At 43.6% G+C, this 12271-nt stretch overlaps 1 protein-coding gene across 2 annotated transcripts in view; it reads right to left on the minus strand.

Moving 5' to 3' along the window:
* Positions 1 to 9551: 9551 nt before the first annotated feature.
* The window catches only part of NUP58 (nucleoporin 58kDa), a 38224-nt gene continuing 35504 nt past the window's right edge, over positions 9552 to 12271 (minus strand). For both annotated transcript variants that reach the window (XM_014966012.1, XM_014966011.1), the window contains exon 16: positions 9552 to 10686. In XM_014966012.1, the coding sequence (XP_014821498.1) occupies positions 10517 to 10686 (170 nt within the window). In that variant the 3' untranslated portion in view covers positions 9552 to 10516. The remainder of the gene's footprint in view (positions 10687 to 12271) is intronic.

Below are 12271 nucleotides of genomic sequence, written 5' to 3' on the forward strand. Positions count from 1 at the left end.
CCCCGTCCGGCGCCGCCGCTGAGGTGAGGGGAGCGGCCGCGCCCCGCCCTTATAGGCAGCGGCACCGCCCACTGCGCATGCGCCCGCCCCGCCCCCGGCCCCGACGGGGCGGCCCCGCGTTACCCCCCCCTCCCATCCTCCGCCGGCGGGGCACCCACTGCGCCCGTTTTGCGTTATTTCATCCCAAAGTGGCGGAGCTCCCGCCGCGGGAGGGGGTCGCGTTGGGCTGCGGCTGAGGGGGAGCGGCCCCCGCCCTTCGCCAGCCCAAAGCGGGGCCGCAGGGCAGCGCACACCGCCTTCCCTTCAGAGGGGCTGCCCCCCCGGCACGGCCGCCCGGGCCTCCTCAACATCGTCTCACTCCGAGCGGGGAAAATAAGAGTTGTCCCAAACTGACCAAAAAGGATGTGGAAAATGCACTTTTAAGGCTCTGAATTGCAGACTGCCCGTGCAGGTTCATCAGACCCAGCCATGGCACCGGCCCCGTGAGGTGACACAGGTCCCAGCAGAGCAGGGTGCTGAGCCCCACAGGCCAAGCTGCTGAGGGTTCATCACCACCCCACACCTAAGTGAGTGTGTAAGATCAGTGCCTTCTTACCTTGTCAATGCATTCAGTGACTGTCTCTTTAGAACAAAACCGTTTTAGCCGTTTCACCCCTACTGCCCCTCTAGAGATGGGCATTTTTCAGAAGTATTTATGTGCCTTCAGAGCACAGTGCTTTCCTGTCCTTAGGTCTGCAGGCCTCATTTGCTAAAACTCCTTGCAAACACCAGTGCTTCTACTTCGAAACAAGACATCAGAAATAGGAAAGGCACAAAAAGAGGGATAATACAGAAGCTTGCCTTCCGTCCTTACCAGCTCCCAGTTCAACAGGAGGAAAATCACAGACACCCCACCTTGAGTCTGAGCTCCTGAGCCACTCAGAGTCAGGTGCTGCAGAGATTTGTTGGGGCTGGCTGGGCCAGCACGTGTTGGACAGGAAGGAAACAAGAAAAAGGACAAATTAGAGGAAGCTGTACCAATAATAAGTAAGAAACAACAGTCCCTCTCCCTCCCCTTTGGGTGTCCATCTTTCAAATTCCCCTGGATAAAGCAGGAACACAGACCTGTCACCTTATTCTGTACCTCTATCTATTTTCGCTGGAACCTCTTTAGAGCTACAGAAAGGCAAACCCTGTGACAGGACTCTGAACTGCTGGGTATACAAGTGGCCCTTGCTGTTAGGGATGTTGTACTTCCAACCCATACTCTGCAACTTGCTACATTCCTGTGATGATAAGAGACACACAAAACTGGCAGTAACTCCTCTCCCCTTTTTCTTTGGACCCATTGGAGATAAACTTTAGACAGTGGATGGATGCTTTCTTCTCTTCCCCTTTGGGATATTCAGTTCCATTCTTGGTAGCCTAGTCAACAGTAAATGGATTTTATCTACTTGGGAACAAACAAGATTACCTGCTTTTCATTGCCCAGCCCTGGATGCCAAACAGGCATTCATGTGCCTTTCTCATTATATTTAGCTAGCGTATCTACTGTTGCATCATTACTTTGAAACAATTTTGAAACCTCAAAAATCAGGATTCAGGAATTACTTTGGCTCTGCAAGTTGTGTCCACAATGTTGTATATTAGGATTGCAAGTTAAAACTCATAACCTGAAGTTGTCTCCCTCCTTGTCCCAGAGAAAAGCTAGACCTCATCACCATGGTACTATCGCTTAGATCACTTGGCATGTAATAGCCAGGCCGTGCTTACCGCAAGAGCTGGATTTTATTGCAGTTTGTGCACTCACATATTGCAGCTTAACACTTCATCAGCAGAGATTCCTCTTCCTGGTAATATAAAATAATGGAATCAGCTCCCATCTGAAAGCCAAGCTGGAGTGCTTAGTTATTAAAAAAACAAAACAAAACCAAACCTGTTTGTTTTGTTGTTTGGGTTGTCTTTTAAACCTATAAACAAATTGTCTCGGAGTCAGAAATCCTTGCGGTTTTTACATTCATCCTGGCAAAGTGGCTTCTCAGGTAGAACTGCCTTTCCCTGTTGATAAAGCAATGCCTTGCTGCCCCCGTGTGAAGTTAGTGGGAAGGGAAGCACTGTTCAAACACCATGGCCAGGGTTTTTGTACAGAGAACCCTTGTAAGCAAGAGCACAGTTCTTACTGACAGCTCATACTGCTGCAATTCCCAAAGTGGGGATAGTTACCAGAATGTACGAGCTTAACTTAGTAGGGTTTCCTTTCTCTTCCTGCCCCGGTTATTAGCTATCTTTTACACTGGTGTAGCTATACCTATGGTAAGTATTATTTAAACACCATCCATATATTTAAAAGCCCAAACTGCTACTCCAATTGTGGTATTACTTGCGTAAGCTGGCTTGGTTTTTATTTCTGCTTAGGGAACATATTTAATAACTACATTTTAAAATACACGTGTATTCATAACAGAAAAGCTTTCTTTTATTGGCTCTCATTTCCTGGAAAATAATTAGAACAAGATGACCTAAGGGGGAAAAAAAAAAAAAAAAAAGCAAGCACTCACAGAAAGAGTTAAAGGACTGTAAAAATGACTTTGAATGAAATGATAGGAAGGCAGCACACCCCTCAAGGGCTGGGCTGTGAATCTGCAGTGGCTGCACCAGCACATCAACAGGCAGCCCTCACTGTCCCGGCGTGGCCAGCAGTGACAGCAGACGTCGGCGCTGGCACCACGTTATCACAGCCAGCACAGACACCTCCAGTATCACACGTCTGGCTCCAAAATGCACCCCTGCCCCGATAACGGGGTTAAGGGATGCAGGCTGAAGGGAGGTGACCGGGTGACAGTGTCTGTAAGCGCGGGGGGACATCTCCCTCCAAATTTGTGAGGATGTTTCTCAGCAAACACCCCTCCAGTTCCAACACTGAGCCCCATCGGACCAGGGATTTAGGGAATTGGTTAGAACTGTCCGACTGCTCGGCCATGGTCACTACCAGGATAATACCATGGCTCTTCACCCAGGAGTCTCAGTACACTGATTTTTTGGAGCTCCCACTTCCTGCAGACACAACAGATTGCTGTTACAGTATAAAAGCCAAGGACCTGATATGCACACCTTCAGATTGAAAGGGGTGTCGATTCCTAATAGAATTATGATTTCTGCTATAGCCACCCACTTGAGCTGCAAGCAAACAGGAAGGAATTTTAGCTTTTTTTTCTCCTCCTCAGGCAAGGAGTGGAAGAATTACTTATGGACTAAATCCATCTTCCCACAGCCTGCCCTCCCAGTGAGACTGGCTAACTTGACAAGGCATCATTATTATCAAGTTATTTCAACTGAAAAAAAGAAAAACCCCAAATTACAGGAATTTTCCCCTCCAGTTTGCACTGCACAGAGCATAAAGCACGAGCATTTTATCGAATGCAGGAAGAGAAGCAGAATTTCACTGTTGCTCACCCCCTAATGCCAGAGCACAAGACAAGGTTTCAGGCACAATATCATGACCACAGCATCACTCTGCAGCCATAGCTCAGATTGCTGCCTGCACAGTAAGATTAATGACATGCAGACAAGAAAAAGGTGCTTCTCTTCTTGCTATAGTTCAGCAGGGCTTAAACTACAACTTAATCTGCAGGTTTTGATTTTAGATAGGGATTACTAGCGCAGATGAGCAAGCAGCAGCAACTTGGTGCAGAAAATGAACAGTATCAGAATATTTTCTAGATCAGGGTATTTTTGTGTACTGCTTACAAAAGAAGTAAAAAAGACGGGATATGCTATTTTGCATCATTGCTATTTTACTTGGCATCAGTAGCATAGCTCCAACACAATTTACCTTAAGGATGATATAACCTAGCAACGAGGCTTTGCCCCCTGCCCCAACCATTCCCAGGGCTAAGTGATACACCCACCATCCTGCAGCCGTGTCTGGTTTCTTAACGCTGCTATTTCTGTCACCACTGGAATGCTGTCACCATCCATCTGCCCGAGCCCTCCATCCTACCCAAGCATCCCTTTTGCCCCAGCACCCCTCAGCAGCGCCGGAGCCTGGCAAACCCCCTCACCACCACCACAGTGTGGGGATCACCATGGCAGAGCAACAAATAACAGTTGTAGGGGCTGCTGCGGGGCCAGAAATAAAGCACAGGGAGAGGTGACGAGGAAGGTGACACTTCTCAAGCGTATAGTGACAAATTGCTGATACTCGGAAAAGCATTTCTAGCTAAGAATTGTTACTAATAAAGTATAAACTTAAGTAATAGGGGTTTTTTAGGCTTACATCTTCAGTATAGCGATTCTTCCTCTGCGCAGGGCAACCTGGATGAGCTACCACAGCCCCCCTGCTGTTCCAGCCACTTCTGCCCATCTCCCATACAGGCAGGAGGTCGCTATTGGCACTGACAGTGCATTACCATGCCCAAAGCCAACACAAACGACATTAAAAGCCATCCCTCTTTACTCTTGGAGCAGAGCTCGGCATCAACTTCGCTTCGCTGCTGCAGGATCAAGGAGGAGCTTTGCCCCGTGGTCTGTACTGCATGAGCTTAGCTAATGGCCAGGGAGGGTCTCACCCCTCAGAAATAAGGGTTGTTTCTGGTTGGTTGCAGGAGGTGCCTGCTCACTGAAAGCCATTCTCCTAGTTTAAGCATACACTGCTACAATGGAGGTAAGCAACGGTGGTGTTAGCTGCAGTGGGTTCCTTCAGATGGCCACCAGCTTCCTCAGTCAGCAGGCAAAAGAAAAGGTAAAAGGAAAAAAAAAACCAAACAAATAGAAAAAAACCAAACAACCCAACCATTCCTATTTGAAACTGATGTCCCATGGCACCTGCTTTTTGCTGGAACTTCTGTGGGTTCACTTTGCCCGACCCGATGCTAATCCAGACCCTCCGTAGCTGCGTCGGCCATTGGTGTTAAGGATAACGGAGGCCCTGGGGAGCTGCACCAAGCACGGCTGCAGGTCAGAACAAAGGCAGCACACCCTGGGAAGACACAGGTATGCTCACCATCACTGCTCCACCCATCTCAGCAGAGATGGAGAAGCGTCCCCACACTACTGAGGACTAGGGCAGTGCTGGCTGAACTACGCATTGCCATTGCATCCATTTAGCATTTGGGCCCACCCATTCCAAGCCTTTTTTTGAAAGGTGGGGGGTTTTTTTCAGTAAGGACTCCTTTATCTCATGCACCTCACCTTTCCCCTGTGTATGCTGATAAGGAAATAAAAGCAGGAATAGGAACTGCTGGAGAGGGTACATCTACAAAGATGATTAGGGGCCTGGAGCATCTCTCTTATGAGGAAAGGCTGAGGGACTTGGGTCTTTTTAGTCTGGAGAAGACTGAGGGGGGATCTGATTGATCCTCTGACTGAGGTGGGATTGGACTCGATCTCAGAGGTCCCTTCCAACCATGGTGATTCTGTGATCAATACCTATAAATACGTAAAGGGTAGGTGTCAAGAGGAAGGGGCCAGTCTTTTTTCAGTGGTGCCCAGTGACAGGACAAGAGGTAACAGACACAAACTTGAGCATTGAAAGTTCCACCTAAACACGAGGAGGAACTTCTTCACTTTGAGGGTGGCAGAGCACTGGCACAGGCTGCCCAGGGAGGTGGTGGAGTCTCCATCTCCGGAGACATTCAAAATCCACCTGGACACAATCCTGTGCAACCTGCTCTAGGTGGAACTGTCAAGTCTGTGCTTCTTTCCCTTTTTACTACACCATAGCACCTGACCCAAACCTCACCATCCCAGCCTGCTTTTGTGACTGGGATCACCACCTGTGAAGCACACCCTGTTACCCCAACGTGCCACATTAAACACACAGAGCCAGCAAGGAATTGCTTGCCTGGGAGGTATATACCAGCCTCTAATCAGAATCAGATTTTGGAAGCAATTTTGTCTAGCATGTCATGTTCTAGAGAGCTGCTGCCCCGCTGCTGCCCAACCACACGCCGTAGAGTAACACCTGCATTGAAGAGGGGAAAAAAAAAAAAAAAAAAAAAAGAGGGAAATTATCAGTTTGTGAGACGTTAGTTGAACACAAGCATGTTTCCCTTGCTTGGCTATTGACCCATTTAGGACAGGAGTACAAATTCCAAGTTTTCCATGCAAGCGTTCAGCAGAATTGATCCTGGTAGGAGCAGTTCTAAACCCAAACAAAATCAACCCAGCAGCTTTTCTAGAAGTTCGCAGAAGTTTCTGAACTTAATCATAGCCTGTTCACAGTGAACTAGCATTGCTTTAACTTCTAAAAGGCGAGAAAACAAAAAGCAAGCCATTCTTTGGAATAAAAACTTGAAGCTGAAGTTAACACGTAGCATACTCACCTCCCGACTGTGGTGCTTCAACTGCAGTGATGGGCTAGAAAGATTAAATTCCTGAGGCTGAGTAAAAAAGCATTGAGTAATGAACCTCTTAACAACAGGACTCAAATGGGTCAAGAAAGATCATTCAAATATTGGTGAAGTTCAGCAAAATCCTACTACTTAAAAAAAAGGTAGTGTAAGAAAATGAGAAGGACCTGGAAACAAAAGGTGACACACTGTATGACAACTCTGCCTGCAAGGGCTCTGTGGTGGCAGTATGTAACTGGCAGCCTCCTGCCACCTGGTGAAAGCAGGATTCTCCAGGAGAGCTATTGGAATCCTAATGGGAATCCCTTATTTTTTTTATTTTTATTTTTAAATTCCTTTGGTTATGGAGTTAATTTTTAATTCCGACCCTCCCCCCTGCCCCGAGTAAAAAGTGTCACTCACCTAGAAAATTAAAGCGCCATGATCATCTATTTCTACCTACTAAACACAACGTTCAGCCAATACAAACAATTGCATTACAAACTCAGTTGATTAGGGACTGCAGAAATACCAGCATATAAACATTCAACACTGAGTTCAGAAGAAATGATCCCCAGCAGGATTGAAGCGAGTTGTCCCGTTTGTGGTAGGAAACCTTGTGCTCTACGTCCCCTCATCTCCTCCCCCTCACCACCTCCATCCTCCTCTAGAGCAACCTACCTGTGCTGCTGGTGGGAGCCTGTGTGTTACAGCTGGGTTGAAGCTCCACGGGCTCTGTCACAGTAGGTAACCCCCATCTCAGTGTCCCTCCCCTCCCCAAGCTCAGCTGCTGACCTTCATGAGAAGTGGCACCAATCTACTACCGCGGTACTTCAACCATCTGTCCATCAGTGTCTGGAGATACCAGCCACAGGGTCGAAAGGTACTTCATGAGAGGGAAGAGGGGGAACAGCCTGGCAGCACAATCCCACCCATTAGTCCAAAACCCACATAATTTATTACTGGAAGTTTTTTTATGCGTAGCCAGTTCTTTGTTCTTATAAACTTTTGAATAAGAGTTTTAGAGAAACAAGCTTTTGCAGAGCATAAGGCATTTATGCTCTACAGTACAGACAGATTTTTCTATTTTCTTATTTTCTAATTTGTCATTAAAAGCCTACAAGGTGCTTCTTTCCCATCTTCTGCTGAGACATTCAAGGTATTAGAACCAGTAACTGGAAAGAGCTGACATGACTGACTCTGGATTATTTCTACTATTAACATGAGTAGTGGAGTTGGAAAAAAAAACCCAAAATTACCACTGATGTCAAAGAGGGGAAAAAAGACCACTAAGCCTGGATTCCTGAACTTTGTTTTAATTTTAAAAATGGTGCTATAAAGCAGCTGTACAAAAAGGTGTAAACTAATAAAAAGAATCACACCCTTCATATGTGACTTCAACTTTCCTCCATTACATATTTTTCTTTCTTTACAGAGCAAATAATCGAGACTTGATTTAATTTCATGGTGCCTAAATACAGGTCAGCTTCTTAATATGCCTTACAGATGCCACACCTTGAATGTAACATGTAGTTCACCCTCTAATTATATTACATATCTTTAAATTGGAAAGAAAATTAAAAAAAAAATAAATCACTTGAAACAGCGTATACAACGCTGATGCCTGAAAATCATGGCTAAATTCAACCCCCCAGTTGGTATTCTGGGAACATAATTATTTCAAATCCCATTTTGACTTCAGTTTGTCCTCCAGCGTGTGATTATTCTATTACATACTCACTTTTTTACTTAGGCTAAATTAAGGACATAACTTGCCTTCATGTGAAAAGAAGCAGAACACAGGCATCCTGTAAAGTGTTTCTAGACAAACCCACAATATAATACCTCCCTTCACCCCTCCACTTTCAGCCCAGAGATCAAGGCTCTAACCTCAGCCACAACAATTTTACACTATATAAGTACTAGGAAAAACAATTCTACATATTAGCTGATGACATCCTTGTTTCTCCTATAACACAGGAGAACAACAGGAAAAGATCTTTCAAATAGGCAAATATGTATTACAAGGATCACAGCATTATTGTTTTATTGTTTGCACAATGGTAAGTTGCACATATGGACAAACAGTACACATTTAGAATTAGTTTCACAAATTAATACATTACAAGAGAGTCCAGTGGTTTAACATATTTACTATTAAAAAAAGCAGTAACAAAGGAATACAAACATTACGGTTCTGACTGCAGCCCAATAAAAGTTTAAAAAAAGGTTGAAATCAAAATAAACTGTAAGCTTTATTTTTTCCAAGACATAAAAACCCCACATTACATCCCTTCATCAGAGACTGCTCACATGGATGCAATAACATACAAGTACAAAAGTGAAGAATTCTGTGCTCAGTTTCCCTTAATTATATCAGATCAAGTGACAAACTGAACATTTGTCAGAGTAATCACTGCTGAATGCAGATGTTTCCAAAACATACAAAATGGTAATAACACTTTTAACAATAGAAAGCAAATGACCTGCTACTATAAAAAAATCTTAAGCACTGTAACTGTTTTAGAAAAAAAGGTGCTTTTGTGAAAATGATTGTGAATATTCATTTGATGCATGTTATATACAAAACATCTTCTACATAAAAAGCAACTCGGCTCCGAAGTTCCATGTTCACACTTCAACCTGTATCTTTATTTGCTAAGATTCAATTATCTATCATTCATCTCATCTCCTTAAGATGTTTTCCCAGCTATTTCTAGTGCACACCGAATTGGAAATGCAGCACAACAAGATACGATGTTGTAATATGCAAGATTCATTAATTACTGTTGCAATAGCTTTAACCTTCAAATTACATCATTTTCCTCCTCCGCTCTTTAGCAGCAACTTATTGTACTATATACCTCGTATTGAAAGCAGATAGGCAACTGCTTTTAAGTCAATGCTAGTAGTGCTGGCGAGAATCTAGTGAATCAACTCCTTTTTGTACCAGCTAATTCAGGTTGTCATTAGAATAGCACATCCTATCTCCCCCAACTGCACAAAAGCGCTCATCCAGCCCGACAGCTCTCTGCTTGCACACAGACCTTGTGGCATCCTGAGCCTTCAGCTGAAATCCTGCAACGCCCTACCATTCAGCTCAGGAGAGAAAACAAAACCAAACAGTTTGGGAGCATTACCTATGAAATGTCTGTGTCAAAACCTCAGATTCTTCCATAGAGTTGGCTGCTAAATGGGGCAAGAAAAAGGTTTAAAAAAAAAATCTAGAATAGCACATCCTATCTCCCCCAACTGCAGGGAAAAGCTCATCCAGCCCGACAGCTCTCTGCTTGCACACAGACCTTGTGGCATCCTGAGCCTTCAGCTGAAATCCTGCAACGCCCTACCATTCAGCTCAGGAGAGAAAACAAAACCAAACAGTTTGGGAGCATTACCTATGAAATGTCTGTGTCAAAACCTCAGATTCTTCCATAGAGTTGGCTGCTAAATGGGGCAAGAAAAAGGTTTAAAAAAAAAAATCCAGCTACTATTCACTATTTACCAAACTTTATGAAATAGTAAACATTGTATTTCAGCTGGTCTTAAACAACAAAACACAAGAAGCGATGATGACAGAGCCTGGGACCCACAATTTGAAACTCCTAGGAACATCAAGATATGGGACCACAGGGCAACATGGAGAAACAGAACACACAAAGGAAAGGAGACCTGTCTACGGGGCAAGGTTTGCACATCTGTATTTTATACATATATATATATACACATACATACACACAGATGTGTGCACTGTACTGTATATATTTACATCCATATACACAAAAACACCCTGAAGTAGATTTAAAGGCCATATCCAGGAACAGAAGATATGAACTCTAGTATTTGTACTAGAATATATTTTATCTGTACAAAAAAACAAATATGCATATATTCATATGGTATAAAGCTTATTAACAAAAAATATTCTGCTACTAACATTAGGTTAAATAGATGGTTTTACAAGATTCTTTAATAATAACGCAGTATAGAACATTTCTAAAACTAGGGCCAAAAATAAAAATACATAAACGAGTTTCTATTCACAAGAAAATAGCTGTTCGATATGATTTCATTCTGTACTTCAGACTAGGGAAAAGTAGCAAAATTTTTATAAATCTCCTGGGATGCAATTTAATTAATGCATCAATCTAGAAAAATAGACTTTTCAGATGAACAAAGTTGATTCACTTCCCCTTCCCTAAAAGGGATGTCTATCTTTTCCCTCGCTTGTTTCCAGCTGGAGGTTTCTTCAGCTGAAGGAGTTGCCCTCCTGTCCCAAAGCCTGCAGAGGCAGGGTTAGACACCCCGAACGTCAGGCCGGCTGATGCTGTGATGCCGGGATTGCTGAAGTTAAACCCAGACGTAGTCGAGCTGCCAAAGCCTTGTGAGGGAGGGAAAAATATTGTAAAACACAAGTTACAGCAGGATTGCAAGTTTGTTCTCCTTGGAGTTATGAACACCAGTCACTTCATTACCAGTATTCGTAATACTTTATGGTCATGGACCTACAGCACATGCCACGTTGCTAACACACCTGGACTTGCTATGGCAACTGGGACATTAGAGCACTACCACAGGCCACCTCTGTAAACAATTATATCCCAAATCACAAGTCTACTATGCCATTATCAACAGTAGCAAACAAAAGTCCTACTGAAATTGTGCAATAGAAGAACCGTAACTCCTCAAGTTCTCAGTCTAAACACGTAATGTGTATGTTGGGTGGGAGGGGAGGCAGAAGCACTCACAGCCCACGGCCCCACTCAGGTCACTCAGAGGCACGTGGCACAGCTGGCATTGGAGCTCCCAGCCTTGTGCCCTACTGACCAGGCCACCTTTGCCTTTGTAACATACTGACCATGCCTTAAAAGGCTCAAAATCCTTGCCAAATTCTTGGTTCAGCTATAAAACATGGTCAGTTGAAGAAAATCTGCCTAAAGTTTTCAGCAACAGTAATACCAACTCATCGTACTTGCTTTTGTGAATGGGTATCAGTTATGCACAACCAACTTGGATAATAATTGAAACTATTAGAGTGTGCTAGAAAATTCTCAAATATTAGTTATGATGGAGCAGAACTTCCTAACTCCACTTTTTGTTTTCTCAACAAGCTGAATAAGGCAGCCAATCACACAAAATAACAGGTATGACATGAGCAAGTTAAAATCTTAACTAATAGTTTTGTACAAGTTGCACATGGAAACCTGTAAACAATTAAAATATTAAGAAAAAATGAAACAGGACTCATTCACAAGGAAAGAAGGGTATATTCTCAATATGCATTACTTAACAGTTTCATTAGTTCTCCAGTAGATGGTTAAAGCAATCCTTTGGTCTCATAAGAATCCCAAAGGGGCTCTCACAAGCCTGATGTCTCCTGTTCCCTCACTTGCTACTGATGCTTTGCATCAAGAACTATTTCAAAACATAACGTGAAACTCTTCCTCCTGCAACGTCTGCACCTGGGTAACACACTACATCATCCTGTCAAGAAAATCCCCCGTTATCTACATTCCAGTAACTGCCATCCTCCAACATGCAGCTGCCTGTGCAGAACTCATTGCCAACGTAGTGAGCGTGCAGATGTGTGTGACTAATGATATTGTTCATTTGGGTCTTGTCTAAGTTTTGTGGACTAATTTGTCTCTCATCCTAGGATGTAAGGGGTGAAGCAGATGCAACTACTCCTTATCCTGTTAACTCTGAATCCCAACTAAGATTTTTAGAAGAATAAACTTGTTCTTCATTGGGGAGTCTCATGAATAATAATAAAAAAATATCTTTAATAACCAAAATTGTTCTTGCAAGTTACCTTTTCACTTCAGGTATATATCTGAGATAATATGTAAGCATTGCCTCTTACAGAAATCATGAATGCCATTCATAATAATGCTGTATGTGATCTATAGTGTCAGGAGTTCAGTAGACAAGGGTCAAGAGCTCATAAAGTACCTACAAGTAAGCTG

Source organism: Calidris pugnax, unplaced genomic scaffold (assembly GCF_001431845.1).
Source record: "Calidris pugnax isolate Ruff unplaced genomic scaffold, ASM143184v1 scaffold20, whole genome shotgun sequence".
Classification (NCBI taxonomy): domain Eukaryota; kingdom Metazoa; phylum Chordata; class Aves; order Charadriiformes; family Scolopacidae; genus Calidris; species Calidris pugnax.